Source organism: Falco cherrug, chromosome 7, assembly GCF_023634085.1.
Source record: "Falco cherrug isolate bFalChe1 chromosome 7, bFalChe1.pri, whole genome shotgun sequence".
In the NCBI taxonomy this organism is placed as follows: Eukaryota; Metazoa; Chordata; class Aves; order Falconiformes; family Falconidae; genus Falco; species Falco cherrug.
Window position 1 is genome coordinate 27,510,814 of NC_073703.1, and position 16,967 is coordinate 27,527,780.

General features: G+C 43.8%; 1 protein-coding gene across 9 annotated transcripts in view; it reads right to left on the reverse strand.

Annotated features, from left to right (window-relative positions):
- NIN (ninein) overlaps positions 1–16,967 on the reverse strand; it is a 65,556-nt gene that overhangs the window by 18,257 nt on the left and 30,332 nt on the right. For 8 of the 9 annotated variants that reach the window (XR_003558763.2, XM_055716374.1, XM_055716373.1 and 5 more), the window contains exons 9-22: positions 15,943–16,079; positions 14,432–14,572; positions 14,093–14,267; positions 13,005–13,115; positions 12,115–12,204; positions 10,587–10,740; positions 10,154–10,275; positions 8,052–8,578; positions 5,228–7,297; positions 3,883–4,008; positions 3,051–3,120; positions 1,854–2,069; positions 1,354–1,467; positions 140–262 (exon numbers count right to left, since the gene is read on the reverse strand). Coding sequence is in view for 8 of the 9 variants with exons in the window: in XM_055716374.1 (XP_055572349.1) it covers positions 140–262; positions 1,354–1,467; positions 1,854–2,069; positions 3,051–3,120; positions 3,883–4,008; positions 5,228–7,297; positions 8,052–8,578; positions 10,154–10,275; positions 10,587–10,740; positions 12,115–12,204; positions 13,005–13,115; positions 14,093–14,267; positions 14,432–14,572; positions 15,943–16,079 (4,176 nt within the window). In the remaining variant the exon portion in view is untranslated. The remainder of the gene's footprint in view (positions 1–139; positions 263–1,353; positions 1,468–1,853; positions 2,070–3,050; positions 3,121–3,882; positions 4,009–5,227; positions 7,298–8,051; positions 8,579–10,153; positions 10,276–10,586; positions 10,741–12,114; positions 12,205–13,004; positions 13,116–14,092; positions 14,268–14,431; positions 14,573–15,942; positions 16,080–16,967) is intronic. The other variant, XM_027800812.2, reaches the window with a different exon arrangement.

The following is a 16,967-nucleotide window of genomic DNA, read 5'->3' on the forward strand; positions in this document are numbered from 1 at the left end:
ATCTGGCTTGAAGGTAAAAAACAAACAAAAAAAAAAATCCAAAGTCGTTTTACAGGTTAGGGTGATACAGATAACGATATAAGAATTTTAACAGCCCATTACAGCATGTAAGTAGTGATGTGGGTTTGCAGTTTTTTACCTTATCAATACATCTGTTTAATTCCTCGCTCAGGGCTTCTTTTTCTTTCTGCAGCTTTTCATTTTTAGTAATTAAGCTCGAAACTTCATTTTGAAGGTCAGAGAGTTCAGGGCAACTGGACAGCTGTGGAAAACAAACCCCTCAGTTGCATTTCTGTGCTGTTGCAGAATTTTTTTTATGCAAGTATTACACAAAGCTTTCTCTTCTCTGGGCCAATCATCCCACTCCAGAGAGAATGGAAGAGAGAAAAGCATACTCTAACTCAGTATGAATGATCATTTGAGCATCATTCATCTATCGGAGGCATCCTTCCTACAACAGCAGCGCTAAGGATTCCTAATTGCCCTGTGATCCCTCGGATTTGCTTTAGGGCTAGTCTTTCTCTGCCCCTTCCATGAAAGGGGAAAAAATACTGTACTGCTGACTTCTGATCCTTTTCCCATTTGACACAGTGCTTTAGCTTAACACTCTGCCTTGTGCTGTGCTGTTCTGTCTTTGCTCAATCTTCTGTCTTTAATTACACTCAATCCACAATCTGCTCTTTACTGAACAGGCCTCATCTGCTTTTGCTTTTTAAGACCATTATCTATTCTAAGCACTGGGTGCATCAAATGAATGCCTTAGAGAGTAAAGAAAATTACTTTGTGGAGCCCTAATCAGGAGAGCTAACTCATTTGTAGCCTATTCATTATCTGTGTTTATTAGCATATATTTACAGCCAATTGAACCATGCTTATACAGGTGATAACCAAGCCCAGGAAATTACCCTCAGAAGTTGGGAGATGAAGTCTCCAGATGGGTTTAGCAATAGGAATTCTCTCTGAAAGGATATGCTGGAAGAGTCCAGTCCTTAAAAATTGAGCTGTATGGGTATCACTAGTTACACAGGGAAGTGTTCCCCTTCCTATCCTGTCTGCACAAACTAGAAAAGCCCTGTCTATTCCTTGATTAGAGCTTTAAATCATTGTCTTTATTTTCAAAGCCTGTCTTTGTAGACCCATTACTCTGGAAGATCTTTTGCCAAAGGCAATGTGAAACCAACTGTATTTAAACAGCTGTGCATTGTACCCAGGGACTGCTTCAAAAGGATTTATATTCTCTTGCTGTTATGACCATTCTTTAAAGAAATTAACTATTTCCAACTTGGGCAAGAGAGTAGGGCACATTAAGGGACAGCCAGCATTATCTGATAGCACTCAAATAGGATGCCATACTTGTTTTGTCTTCTCTAGTTCCTGCTTGAGGATGTGGTTCTCCTGCTCCAATATATGAGCTTGGACCTTCATTTTTGACAGCTCCACCTCCAAGGAAGACACCATATTGGATGACTGCAAAAAGTAAAAGACTCAGGTTTCAACTTGAGACATGCCGAGTAACAAAGGTTAACCAGAGGATGCTGCAGCCAGTCACATGGGTTAGAACTGGGATGGCACTGGACAGAACAGAGCAGACATGCTGGAAAATTCAGGTAAATACTTATCATCGCTTGGCTCCATTTCAAGAAAAATCTGCACACTTCTACCTGCCTGCTTTTGGCTGCTCTCATGCTTTCATTCCACCCCCGCTGCCGCACACACCTATGTTTCTGGCTAATACTTGGGAAATTTCAGCTTTGAAGGCTCAAGCACAGCTCAAAGACATGCTAATTCCATAGCACCTCTGCATTCCTAAAAGTTCAGTTGTTTCTACCATTAGAAACAGTGTAATCTCATACCTTTACTTTGGAGTTTTCCAGTTCCTCTTTCAGTACCAGTCTCTCCTTTTCCCATTCTTCCAGGGTACACTTTCCTGCTTCCCTTTCCTTTTGCTTGAGCACCCTTGCCAGCTGTTGATTAAGATCCTGCACATCTGCTTGATTTTTGGAGTTCCTCTGGCTAAGTTCTGTATTTTCGGAGTCCAGCTGCTGGTTTCTGGTCTTCAGGTCTGCTACCTGAATCAGGACAGCAGTGTCAGTTATTCCCAGTGTAAAAGCAGTCATGAGACTTTTAAGAACGTTTCCTTTCTATTAAGATGATTAAAAGAACTGACAAGCATCACTCCCGCACCACAGTGTCTCTGAACGGTGGGGCAGAGCTGCTGTTAACTGTATTCTAAGTAATAGTCACGACCCCAGTAGCATTGCCTGCTTTATTTCCCTATAGCTGTTTAACTTGCTCCATGCCCTAATTTTAGGCCAAATCAAGTGGAATCATATTTAGGAGTAAGAATCCTCCTGATGACCTGTTGCATGCACGATCAGCCCCAGAAGCTGTTAAATTCTCATAAATAGCCTTAATTATATCAGTTATGATATCAGTCATCTGGCACACCACTCTGTTCCTCCTTCCCTTTGCCACGCTGATGTGTATTTTGAGGGGCGTGCTGGTGACGTAGTAGATTGTTCTGAGCAAGTAGTATTGCTTGGTAAAATTCTAAGAGGGACATGAATCTAAGAGCTACTTAAACCTTCTACTGTGCCTAGCATAACAAACCACCCTTAAAATAAAAGTAGCAGTCTCATGGATACAAGCAAAGGGTCACAGCTGGTAGAATTCCTAGACCCAGCCAGCTGGGAAATAAGAGGCTGAGTCACATAACCCCTATTTCCCATGGGCTAGCTGCAGAGCATTACCCGTAAAGAGTACAAAAGAAATATTTTAACTTTATATTTCTATTAAATAAACTTTCCAAGTTGACTATGGAAAGCGCTCTCGAGTTTGTAAACCAGATAGTTACAGTAGCATTGGTGTAGATCCTGTCTTCTGAGCATGTCAAACAAGCCTTCTGTCAATCCCAAAGACTTAATGAGAACCGTTGTCAAAACGTTTAAGGTATATAATGGTAATTTTCTACTGCCTTTGCATCCACCTAAGGAACAGCTTTTATACAGTGATGATTTCTACAGAGAAGGTTATGGGCTCAGGCCGTGTACCTGCTTTTTCAGGTTGTCAACCATCTTCTGTATAGCCACTTTTTCCTTTCTCACAGCCTCTATCTTTTGCCTAAGGAAAAATGAAAACTTGTTAACATTAGAGTCACTTGTTGATACAAACACCTACAAGAATGGGCTGATTTTTGACTTCTCCAGAAATGGTAATTCTGGCTATTTATATATTGCTTAGCATCACTGCTTTGCACAAGCTTGGCAAGTGCTCAATTTATAGAATCATAGAATCAGAGTCATTTAGGTTGCAAAAGACCCTTCAGATCATCAAGTCCAGCTGTTAACTTAGTACTGCCAAGCCCACCACTAAATTATGTCCCTAAGCGCCACATCTTCCTCAAGGTACCCCACACAGGTTTTTTTCTAGAAGGGAAGAATACTCCCAGGATCGTGGATGGTTACCTACTTGCAAAAGACTTGCAAATCACTGAAATACTGTCACGCTGTACCTCTTTCTGCCTTTTCTAAGGCTACACCAGCCCAACAAGCTCTGCCTTTGCTGAAGCATGAATAATTGCATCAGGTCATCTCATAAGTAGGTCCTGTGTTTGTATGTGTTACTGGGTCATCTGAACTCCTGCAGTTAAACCCCTGCTTTGGCTCTTGGAATGGGCAGGTCAAGCTAGGGCAGCTTAAAAGGACAAGGAATAGACCATCAGCCAGCTGGATTTCCAGTGGCACCACAAAATAAGCCCATTTCAAAGTTTGTAGAGTATTTAACAAATGAAGGAGCTTTCAGAGAAGGGACATAACCATCGGGTGTGCACAATGGCGAGAGCCTGAAGGCATACACATGGTACATGCACCGTTGAATTCTTACCGCATTTCTTCTCGGGATCCATTTAGCTCCCTCAGTTTCAGGCTGGAAGCACTACCCTCCTCATTTAATAAAGTCACTTCATTTTTCAGAATGGCATTTTCTTCTCTGAGCTTCTCAGCTTCACATCTGTGGCAGAGAGATGAGACAAGTGAAAACTGTTTCTGTAGATCACCTAGGCCCACAGGGAAAAAAATAGCTAAAAGCCTAAGCTACCTGTAATACTAAAAACCAAAGCTATGATTGACTTATTTTATGTATGAATGGTATATGGATTTCACATTTCATTTACTAAAAGTGCTCCCCAGATTGCTGAAAAACGGGCTTTTTGTGCATGTTTTTGTACAGCTAAGTTAGTTAAAATCTAAGATCCCTAGTAAAACTTTCACACTAGTATTGTACTATACCTTTCAGTCCTTAAGTTACAAATAACAGAACTTTAAACAGCTTAACACCACAATATGCAGATTCCTAGGTAAGCAAGCTGTTTCCCCAGCTGTTTCTGGAGTCCAACATGCTGGGAGAGGCAGCATGGGAACAGCAGTGTTGGGAAGTGCCTTTTCTGTCCTGAGGTGACCGTAGAAAAATAACTTAGCCATGGTGTAATGCCTGAAAGAACAATTTCCTGCAGGAAGCTGGTGCTGAACAATAATTAAGCCACTTGCAGTCACTTTATGACCTCCAAAAAATCCTTGCTGAAATACAGCAGTTAAAAACAAGTAGGTAAAACCTATTATATTCTCTGTGTTATAGTGGTATTTACCATATCACACACCTGATGGATTCCTAACCCTAAAGTGCTCCTGATGGGAAAAAAAGTTACTGTAATTCTCCGGTATTAACTTAAATATTGAGAAAAATAGAAATGCTTTTAGCATTCCAAGTAACGTTCAGTACTAGAAGAGAGCAAACCGAGTGAAGAAGTGATATTAGTAAAAGCTAAAAGCATTCTGGAAGTGTTACCACAGTACTTTGGACACAAAAATACAGGGGTTTCTGATGTACCATAAACTACACACTGCAAAGGCGACTACATCCACAGACAGAACGGCTGGCAGGTTGCTCCTGTTTTACCATTCATGTTAGGTCGTAGTCAGAGAGGAGTAAGTCACACACATTTATTTCAGCCGTCGTTATCCAGGATTAAACAGCCTGCTTGCTAGTAGTTAGAGTCCAAGGCACTGTTTTCTAATCAAAGTTAAACTACAGTGGTTAATGCAGCAGCCATACAGCAGGCAGGCAGGCGGCTACGAAGTGATGAGTGGGATGCTAGGTTAGTTTCTAAGCGGCACATTCGATTACTGTGGGGCCGGCACATTTCCCACAAAGTTTTGCAAGTGTACGTTACCTCAGAAGATCAACTTTTTGCTGCAGCTCAGTGCATGTGCTTTGTAAGCCGTGCGTCACTGTATTCCTCTCCTCTTTGTGGAAATGCACGTTGTTTGTGTTAACCAGAGCAGCAGCTTTCTCCTTCAGCTTTCTGTTGGGCTCTTGCAGCTCCCACTTTTCTGCCGACATTTCTTTCACCACGCTGTCACTTTGGGCACGCTTATCCTGCTGACCTGTAAATGCAGCGGCATGTTCTTCCAGCTTCCCAAACTGGCATTGCAGTCTTAACTTGTCGCTGTGTGCATCTACATTTCCTTGTGCATCTTGTTCTTGGACATCTTCCAATTCCTTAACTTTATTGATGAGCTGTGTGTTTTCCTCTCTGAGCTTAGTACTTTCCAGTTTACTTTCTTCTAGTTTGCAATGAACGCTTCTCAGCTTATGCAGGTTGTCTTCTAGCACTTTATTTTTCTCAACTAACTTTATAATTTCAGATTTCAGATCCTCATTTTCTACCTGAATTTCTTCTTGTAGTGATAGAAGTTCAGCCTGTGCCATCGATCTGTCTTCTAACTCCGCAACCCTTTTCCAAAGCTGACCTATTACACTTTTCAGGTCACCATTTGTTGCCCCATGAGCATGATCAAGCAGGAGAGAGGCTTCACTCAGTTCTTCAGCCTTCTCAAGCTCAACCTGCAGCTTCAAAGCATCAGAAACAAACCCTTTGTTTTTGGGAGCTATTCTGTGATTTAGCAGATGAACCTTCTGCTGGTTAATGTCACTATGTAGCATTTTTGGTCTAGGAACTCTCTCAAGAGTTTTCTTGAGATCTCTCTTTTTTTGCAGCAGAGGCACCCAGGCAAGCAGCTCTCTATTCTTGTCACAATCCTGACTGCCGTCAGCTTCCAGTGCTGCTTTAATTCCTTGCATCTGACATGCCTGCACCTTGAGCGCATGGCCGCCTGCTCTGGCTTCAGTGCATGCTTTCTCCAAGTCTGAATCAACGTCAGTCATTTCTTCCAGGTCAGTGGTATCATCCTCCAAAAGCTGAAGGACATTTGAATCTGTTCCCTTGTCTGCATCTTTACAGTCGCTGGGCAACCCTTCAAAAGTGGGATCCATTTCATCTGCCAGCTGAGAGAGTTCTGAGCTGGAGTCAGAGCAGCCAGGACTGGGAGGTCGCACAGGCTCCTGCTCTGCAGCTTGCAACCTGTGCTGCAGCCTGACTATCTCAGCAGCCATTCTGACATTTTCCTTCACAGCTTGCTCGTGCACTTTCTGCAGATTTAAGAGGACATCTGCATCATCTCCCAGGGGTGCCATACCAGAGAAAGAAGCAATTTTGCTCTTTGCTTTTGCATACTCTTTTTCTAGGACCCTATAATGATTTTGTAGCGCGGAAAAACTATGGGTCTCCCACTGCAATTTCTGTATTTTCCCTTGAAGATTTGAGATTTCCAAACTCATCTCAGCCTTTTCTGTTTCTGCTCTTACGCAAATGTCTTTGTTTATACTCTCCAAAGCAAGAAGTTTGGAATTGAGGTCTTCTTTCTCTTGCTTGTATTCACTGTCAAGTCTCTCCAGCTTTTGCCTAACCAGCTTCCCATTTTCCTCCACCACAGATATATGCTCTTCTTTGTTCTTCAGCTCTTTTGCATGGTCATGTTGGAGTTTTGTTATTTTATCATTCAGCTTTTTCTCTTGCTTCTCAGCAGCGTTCCTCAGGTCTTGTAGCTCCTTCTGAAGCTGCTCTCTCTCACACACAAGCTTGTTCACTTCTTCCTTGAAGTTTTTCTCCAGGAGATCTTTCTCCTGGGTCAGAGCAGAAGAAACGGCCTTTTCATTTGCCAGACTTTCCTTCAGTTGCTCGTGGGCTTCAGCAACCTCCTGAGCAATTTCATCCTTTTCAAACTCCCACTGAGATTTCTCCTCTCTTTGCTGTTCAGCAAGTTCATGCAACTCTCGCTGGTAACATCCTTCCAGATTTTGGATCGTTTCTTCATATTTATTCACAAGTGTTTGTGTGTCGACAGAAAACTGAGTTTCTGCACGAGATGCTCTTCTGTTATAGTCACTTTCCATTTTTTTCCTAAACATGGTTAACATAAGATATTACTAAACTCTGGGCTAACTCAAAGATATTCAAATGGCTTTTTAGGCTGACTAAAACAAGCTGAAAAAAATTACTTTTTCACTGAGTTTTAGATGAAGAACTATTTGACGGGTGTTTCTGAGAGCCAAAGTTAGATTTGAGGCAATTTGTTGAAACTTTAAAATTAAAAATCTAATCACCTTGGAAAAGTGTAACCATGAAGTGTCCTCAGAAAAGGTTTCTTGCACAGTGTATGCCCTTCTCTTCTTGTGATCAGATTTATGGGGGCAGATGTTCTTACCCCCATCTCTCCCTGTCACCCCAGGCTGGTTTTTAGTTTCTTTTGACACTCAATCTTCGCTAAAAGCAATTACCAGCCATCCCTGTCCTTCTTCAGAAAAGAAAAACTCTGAAAACCCAGATGCTTTGAAAGTACAAAGCAGGGATTTGTAAAGCACAGGGATTCTGAACAGAGCTCAAGTTAATCATATCTGGTTATGCTTTAACACTATTGTTGCCTCTGGGTGAGCTAAAAATCAATATAAATATCTACTTGAGAAAGCTCAGAAGGAAAATCCCAACCTCGACAGCAGCCCAGTGTCCTGGAATAGAACAGGCAACAGCACTGTACAGTTGGTACACTTGAATTAGGCATCAGGAACCATTTCTGCATTAGGTTCACCTTGGTCACCATGCCAAGCCAGCAAGGTCAGCATGCGCCACTACTGTCCCCGCCAACGGTGACACTCACCTTTCCTCCTCCAGGTCCTGCTCATGTTTCCTCAGCAGCTCTTGTTGGAGCTCTTCCTTCTCCAAAGCATGCACCTCCGCCATCCTTTTCAGCTGCTCATGAAAGCCACGTTCCAGCTCTCCCTTCTCTTCCTGCAGTGTCTGCACTAAAACTCTCATCTTTTCTTCCACCCAGACACTATTTTGAATCAGTTCTTCCCGTTCCTGACTAAACTTCTCATGTACCTGGTCCAGTCTGGCTCTGACATCTTCTTCGTGCTCCTGCCTTAATAGTTCTTGCAGATTGGCTTTTTCCTCATCAAAACGTGTTTGTAATTTGTTTTTCTCATCATTGTATTTACAGTCAAGCTTTTCTTGCTGTTCTCTGAGCACTGCTGCCTCTCCTTGCAGTTCTGCAATTTGATTTTTAAGGCCAGTTATTTGCTTTTGCATGACTTGCATCTCCTCAGTGTACTTCCTCCTCATATCCTCTTGCTCCTTTTCACAGTGGATTTTTGTCTCATCTAACTGCTTTTCATAATGGCTCACCTACAAAAAGAAAAGAGATTGGATTAGTTAACATTCTATGGACTGTTCCACAGAGATGTTTTCTCAACAATTCTGTATTATATATTTCCATATATTGCACAGAATATTTTTATTTATTATATATTAGCATCTTATACTGATCTCCCCTGCAAAAGAATGCTAAAGTGCTCAGTTTAATTTCTTACTGGGATAAAAATGATTATTATGTGGAAAAGCATGAATTTCACTGCCTTCTGTTAAGTGAATTTGTGAAAAGAGAAGCCGGTAACTTAAGTCCTGGCAGTTTTCCAAATTTAAAGGGGAATTTTTTTTTTTTATTATTTCACTGATTACTTTTTCAAAACCTTCCCCAAATTAAGATGCAGATGAGGCCTTTCCTTTTAAAAAGGGTAAGGATTTTTTGTTTGAGGTTTCTTTTATTTTTTTTCCCCACAAGTGACGCAAGACAAACCCTAGAAGTAATGATTCTGGGATGATGTTTTATTAGTCCCCTTTTTCTCACTCCCATCCCAGCTTTGTCACAATACACTTTCAGTGGACCTGCGTTATGCCATATGTGAAATGAATATAGTTCTATAACAATTATATGACTACCTCTCACCTGGAGGCGGGCACTGGTCTGACAGATACAGCCTGATGGGACCCCCAACTTCTGGTCCTGAACTGACTCCTGCAGAACAAGCCTGACGATCTCTGCACCAATGCACCTCGCCTGCACAGCAAGGTAGATCTTTCTGGCTTGGAAACACCGTGACCTTGACGTGGCTGCTAGCATAGGCTGGTGGTAGGTGTTGTGCTAGGCTGAGCTGGCACAGCTTTGAGCACAACACCATAGATAGGCACTGGATTCAAGCTGCCCCAGGCTCATAAGCCCATGCAGACCCAGGCTGTCTCCATGTAGAGCCAATGGAGATTATGCCCAGAGCAGCTGTGGGTGCCCCATCCCTGGCAGTGCTCAAGGCCAGGCTGGACGGGGCTTGAAGCAACCTGGGCTGGTGGGAGGGGTCCCTGCCTGTGGCAGGGGCGTCAGAACTAGATGAGCTTTAAAAGGTCTAGCCCAAACCATTCTATATTTCTGCATGTGTGGCAAGATGAAATTTGCAGATGGACACCCAGAACACGGGGAGCTGACTGCCCATTTTCAGTAGCACAGGTATCATAACAGCAGTTTCTATTCTCCCACAGCACAGATCGCGTTTCAACACCACCAGGCTGCACAAGTCTAGCATTTAGCAACACAGACTCCTGCCAACAGCCTTTCTAAGCCACAATTACCCCATGCCAGCGGGTATGAAGTGGCTAATTCAGATGCAGCAGGCTTTCAAGACTGGAAATGCAATACTGCCTTGGAAAGGCTCACTGCTGTCTCCTTAGCTGGTGTGCTGATCTACTGCAACATTCATTCAGCCCTCTCCTGTGCCTCTCCATCACACAGCAAGATGCAGAAGGAGCAGGGAAAGTAGAGGCTCAGATTCACAGGTTATCATTTGACCAGGAATTAAAAGTCCTTCAAGACCACTACACCTGTATGAAAAAGCTGGAAGAGTTGTGAAGATTTAAGTTAGAATAGCTTACTGTGTCTTCAAGCTCTTGTTTGAGGTGATGTAGATCCCTGTGATGTTGCTCCTTCATTTGTTCAATAGCCATTTCTGCCTCTATGCTCATATTTAATGGGTTGCAGTCTTCTGAACCAAGTCCTTTAAAAAATGGTAATAACATACATATTCTCAAAGCCCAAAGAGATACAATCTCAACAGAAAAATTTCATCAGTTTAATACTTGCAGCTCTCAAATTCCCATCACGCACACAGACAGGGAACTGCAAACATTAGTTTCACCTTTGAATACAGTACAGCAGCCATATTCCACTTCACGTTAAACAGCAAAACAGAGGTGCTGTTTGAGCCTCACTGTGAAGGTTTGGTAAAGCTTTTACGTAATCACCTCTTAAGACGTTATGATAAATACCTACAGCACAGAAGTTGGTCATACAGGAGATGTGCTTTACCTTGGTCAGGCTCAATACCACTGTTGCCTTGACTTTTCATATCAATATCAAACTCTTCCGACAGCGCGTTTTTCAGCGAAGGCCGGAGCACTTTGCCTTGGGCACGGTACTCCTCCAGCTCCGAGTGCAGCTCATCTATCTGGTCTTGCAGTTCCTGAGAGGGGGGAGAAAAATAAGCCTGAGTAAAAGCAACCACAGCAGCTGAGCGTCTGTGCATCACCACACTGCCACGATGAGACATTTTGGAGAGGATTATGGTAGGAAAAGACCTGTCAATAACGCTGCCATCATACCACATTAGTCAGCGCCCTATCAGGTAAATAACACTCTTCTCCAGGTTCCAACCTGTGTTCCATCTGTAACAGATGTGTGCCTTATTAACAGAGCAAAGCCTTCTTTGGACTGATATCCTGTATATATTCTGCCTCTGCATATTGCAGTCCAGGACTTTTCACTTCACTCCTTTTTCCTAAGACCTTTTTTAAACAGCAGCTTAGGAACATTTTCAAACAGTTGAGAAATACCTCCTCAGACATCATCTACTTGAAAAATCAAATCAGAAGTGAAAGATCAAATTAGGAAAGAGACACCCTCATTACTGCATTTACCATCTGGTACTTCTGCCCATTTGCCAGCAGAATATCCCGAGTGTTTGTGCCAAATGCCATGCACTCAGCTCAATGAACAGCATTTATTGAGGAAAATGAATCCCTTAATGGGTAAACACACAGTTCTGCAGATTTGAAAGGTTCGGAAAGTGAACTTTGAATACTGATTCGTATCTGTCAGTACTCAAAAGAAGATCAGTTGCATATTCCAGCAATGTCTTCTTATCAAGAAGTATCAATTCAACAAATACTTCTAGGCAATCTTCACTCTTAAACTGCAACTTTCTAAGAGCAACCATGCTGTTTCAGATTAGGCAGTCTTTTGCCAAGGTAGTTCTTTATTGAACGAAAAGGATCATGCAGAACAGATGAGCCAAATGCTGGTAACTATTGTAGTCAGCAGAAAGTAGACATGTAAATACATGACTTACAGGCCCACTTTGAAGAAGTGTTTCAGCCATACAAGATTTGGGGAGGAGGAGACAAGCTTTACATTTTCAGTTTTATTTTAAGAAGATACTATTGTTTTCCAAACCAGCAAAACAGGGATGTCTTATTTCTGTGGTAAGTTCCTGCAACTCTGAATTGAAATTAGGGCAAAGTTTGTATCATAAATCAAAAAACCACTAGTACACAACTGCGCAGGAGTAGAGCTTGATGTACAGCTGGGGAGCAAAGGAGGATCCATAGACCCTATCCCAGCTCACACTCCGGGCAACCCATCCTCTTAGCTCAGCCAGTTGCCTCTGTGGCATGGGATCTGCCCTCTCAAAGAGCTTGGATTCATGTAAAAAAGCCATTATACAGGAAAAAACTCCAGCAGCATTATATTGCTGCTCTGCACTGCCATTTGCAGAAACAACATTCTTGGTGAACACGGGTGGATGGGTGCCAGGTCTCCATCCCTGGGCTCCGCTTACCCTGCATTGCCGCTCGTACTCGCTTCTCATCTGTGCCAGTCTCTCCTCCTGCAGGAAAAACTCTGCACTACTGGGATCCAGGTCACCAAACTGAAACGGCATGAACGGGATCCAGTTACTCTTCCACCAAACCGCCCTGCTCATCACAGCCCCGGTGCCATTCACAAGCAGTCCTGCAGCCTGTGCCCTCTTCCCTCCGGATTTTTTTATTTTTAATACAGAAGCTCTGCTTCCCTGCTGGTAGGGGACAGCGAGCAACCACCTTAACAAATATTATCTCACCATACCTCTCATGCTAACTTTGATTTCAGACCACAGCTTTCTAACTTGGCATATCTTGGTTCGATAAATAATCCCAGGTTTAAAGAAGTCTGGAAAACAGATGCTGTGCGAGAAGCCTAGTATATGAGCCTTTGTCTAGATGCACACACACTGAAATGCCTTTGGAGAAGCTGATATTCCGATAAGTTTATTGCAATTATACAACCACGATCAGCTGTTCACTTCTCCCCCAAGTTCAGCAGAGATACCACTTAACATCTCATGTATCATCTTCCCTAGGAAGGACCTGCATGTTGGGCCTATCCAAAACTATGTGCTGGGGGAAAAAAAAAAACCAACCTGCAAATCTGCAAGATTATTGCTTTACTGTAAGGCTCCCTACTCTTAATTAGCATAAAACTAGAGCTAAGGTGGGGTATCTTTAATTTTCCTTAACTTGAAGTCAGTCAGGCAGTCCATGTCAACAAGGTAGGCTGTGCCTTGGTCACATCTGGAGAGGGACCCCAAGAGCCTCCAACTATTAGTTAATTGGCAGCTTGAATGTAGTAATGGAAAAGCAATTGAAAGCAATTTAAGTCTGGAAGGATACTGGGAAGAGGAGGACTTACCTTCTCAGCCAGGACGTTTTCCAAGTTTCTCTGCAGTTTGCTTGCCAAACTTTCATACTCAGCCAGTTTTTCTCCTGTTTCCAATAGCTCGCTCTCCAGGCGGCTGTTTTCCTGGACAAAACAACCCCACCGCAACAACCTCAGTATTTGGAGGATGAAAACATTAGCATGTGGTAACATTAGAAAAAGAATAACCTCCCAGTCAGTCAGAGTATGGACACTGTTACAGGCTTCAGCCAAAGGCAGGAATTGTGAACCCATGCACACACAACCCCTCTTGCCACAGCAACAGTGAGTGTGAACACTGGACCCACAGCCAGCTCACAAACCCTGCACTCCTCTGCTCCTCTCACCTTTCAGATGGCTGCTTCAGGAGGAATATTTTATGATTTCCTTGCTGAGCACAGGACAGCCACCTCCATCAAAAGCTGCTCGCTTGAGCATCTGTAAGGGCATAGTAACTCCCTCTGCCTATCAATATTTCTGATGTCATTTGTAAGATAACACCACTACCATTTTATTATTTTTTTAAAAAACTGAGCAAGACATAATTATATGGCAAGACAGCAGTCAGATAAAAAGAGTTGACTTAAGTGTTTTCTAAAAAAAAAAATATCTAGGAAAAGGATGTGAATCTGTGGGGTCACGGGTGAGCAACACCATTGCATTAAGCAGCAGATAAAATTATCAAAAAGCGTAACAGCAAGCTTGCTTCAGAGATTTTTTTGTTTGGTTGCTTTCAAAGCAGTATTTTAAATTTTGTCAAGACTCATTATCTCCTGGCTGGAGAGCCAAACAGCCAGCAAGGCAGACAGCCCATCCAATAGCTGGACACATGCACACTCTGCACTTGATGGCAGCAGAGATTTGAACTGGAGCTTTATGAATTCCAGGAGTAACTACTGAGGTGACCCAAAAAACTATTCTCACTGACACGTCTCTATCTTGCTGCTGACATTACTTTCAGCTAGCTCAACATGCACTGTAACACAGCCTGTCAGCAAGGACTAAGTTGCAAGTGTCACTCCCAACTTCAAGGCACCCTTCCCTTTTAGCGGCAAAGGCCGGCTGCATTTGGTCCCCGTTACCTTCAGGGAAAGGGCCAGGCGGTCCCGGAGGTAGCTGTCGTCAGTTTTCAGCTTTTCTATCTCCTGCTCCAGCTCCAGCCGCTGTTTATTAGCCTGCTGCAGGATTTGCTCCCGCTCTCTCCGGAGCTCATTCTTTAGAGCTGCAATTCGTTCCTTGTACTCCTCATCCAGCTTCCTACAGAGGTATCAAGAGGTAGAAGAGCTCGTAAAAAGAAGCAGGCGGCAAATACCGCTGTGAGTGAAGCCTGGTGGTGGTCAGCAGGCACGAAGCCACCGCCTCTGTCACTGAGTCCATGCAATGCCGATGAGGAGGAGAGGGGGGACCCCGGGATGCTGTACCTGAGGTTGTACTCGTTCCGGCGCTCAATTGCGGCGTGGTGGTCATCTACTTCGGAAGCCATCAGGGATTTCAGCTTTTCGGCTTTTTCCAAGTCTGATCGCAGCTTCTCTTTCTCTCTGGCCACTTGGTCAGCCCTCTCCCTAGGGTAAACACAGCTGTCCTGGATTAGGTCACCCTCCCAGCTCCCCCAGAGAAAAAGCACGGAAAGCTCTCCAAGGGTCTTATCAACTGCCTTTAGTCACTGGATGCAAATTCACACACGTAGCTCTGGACATGTCTTGATATTGCCATAGGCCCCAAGACCTCAACACCTGGAACTCCTCAGCTGTGGTCTAGCACCCCCAAACTGCAGCGCTACACCATTCTGCCACGCCGCTTTCTGCCCCATTTACTTGTTGTCATCATTTTATTACTTTTACGACTTCACCCTTACACTACATCCAGTTTGCTTTTGATCACAAGTTTGTAAGACCTGCTACACCGAGCAGCTTTCTTGACGGGAACCTGACAACACATCTCTCCACTGGGTGACCGTAAAAAAGTTATGTAGACATGTAGATGCAAACAAACAGTGGGAAGCCTCATCTTGTGAGGTTTCATACAAGCAAAGCAGGCAGCTTAGAAGCAGAAGCGGTAAACCAACAAGTAACAGGACACGTGCAGTCTTAAAGACCAGCAAAATCATCTATGATGTCGCATGGAGGTGGATGCATAAGCTGATAACTAACTATTCAAAGATTTACAGTACAAACCAAACACCACCAACAACTGGAGCTTGTGCATGTGGCGGATGGATGCAAGAGTCACACAACAAGAACTGATGCAAAATGGAGGATGCAATGCTTAGAGCAGCAGTCTCCAAAATGGGGTGGACAAGATGATCCATTGGCGTATAGGAAGAAATATTTGAGCTTCAGGAGGACCTGTGTATAATTTACAAATTAATAAATATACATACAGGGAAATGTTTCCCATCTCCTACACCCTTCTCAACCGAGAAGCCTGCACAGCAAGTCCAGTGCAAAGTCAAACAGTGTTGACTTTCAAATGAAAACAGTGGGGGTACACGGTGGTTTTGTACCTCACCTGCAGTTCTGTCACATAACGAACCCATGTAACACCACTGCAAGAGGTCAGTTGGGATTAAAGGTACTGCTTATCAAGTGGCACCAGCCTCTGTCTTCAGTTTCACATTCATCAGCCATCAGTGAGCACTGCAGATGGCAGGGACAGTTTCCAGATGCAGAGCAGGGCTGGGAACTGCTTTGCTTTTTGTTTTTTTTAAATCTTATTTTTCTGCAGTACTTGGATTCGAGTGTTTTACCCGTGCAAAACAAAGAGTTGAAAGTTTCCGACCAAGCTACCAGGGAGCCTAGCTTTCCAGCAAAACAGCAGCAACTGCACCAATGCCCCTTGGAGAAGTGCTATGGACCACCATGAATCAGCTCCTGCTTGGCCAAAGGCAGAGGGCGGTGAGGGAGCAGCAGAGCTGGCAATCCTGGTGACTTACAGCAAGTGTCTGATCTCCATTTTGAAACTCGCCAGGGCTGCCTGGTGGACTCCATTCTTGGTTATTAAGAGCTCGTTTTCTAGCGCTAGCGTCAGCTCTGTCAAGTTCACCTTCCCATCCAAGCTGAAGTCCAAAGCCTGCAAAACAACACCTCATTAGAGCAGAACGAGCCTTCCTGCCCTGCAGGAGCCTGGAGACGTTTGTACATGAAGTGACAGAATAAAATGAGGAAGCTCAGAAGAGATCTTTGCTTGCCAATTAATCTGTCACAAATGCCTCTGGGGCAATAAACCAGACATCTCTGCCACCCTCCCATGGTAGAGGGCTGCTGCCAGCTGCGGAGATGGAAAGTGTCCTGGTTGTGCTGCCAGATCAACAAGAAATTAAGCCCACGCCTGATTAAAAGTATTAATTCTCTAGAGGACCTAACTACGCTGGCCTTTTTACATATTCAAATGCTGCAGGAACGTGGCTGAAAATGTTCACATTAAACAAAACCAGCTCTTGCAATAAAGACAACACAGAAGAAGCCTTGTTAGTGGGTATTTGACAGCAGGGATCCCATCGCTTAGACAGCAAGTTATCATCAGCAACTGCTTGTAATCTCCTTCAACCTAACTCTGCAGGAGCACAAAGCGGGGTGCGGAAGGGCTACTGGAGGGGCCAAAACACTGCAAACACCGCAGAAGCCACCCTGATGACACTGGTCACTAAGCAAGTGGTACGCATTTGCCTTCTCTTGCTTAGCAAGTGACCAGTGGAATGCAACAAGCAGAAGAGAAGGCAAAGGCGTACCACCAGGTCCGGTGAGAACAGCACCCTGTTATCAACCTGGCCTGCATCAGCCCAGGCTACAAGGGGGTTATAAAGCCTGAGCAATGGCAGCGTTTATTACATGTTCAATATCCACACGGACACTAAAAGCCAGGAGCATTCTGTCATCATTGCTGCTGGGAGCCCAGAGATGGTCTTAATACAGACACATGAATTATCTTCTCCCATCCACAGCTTCTAGGGAGACAGGG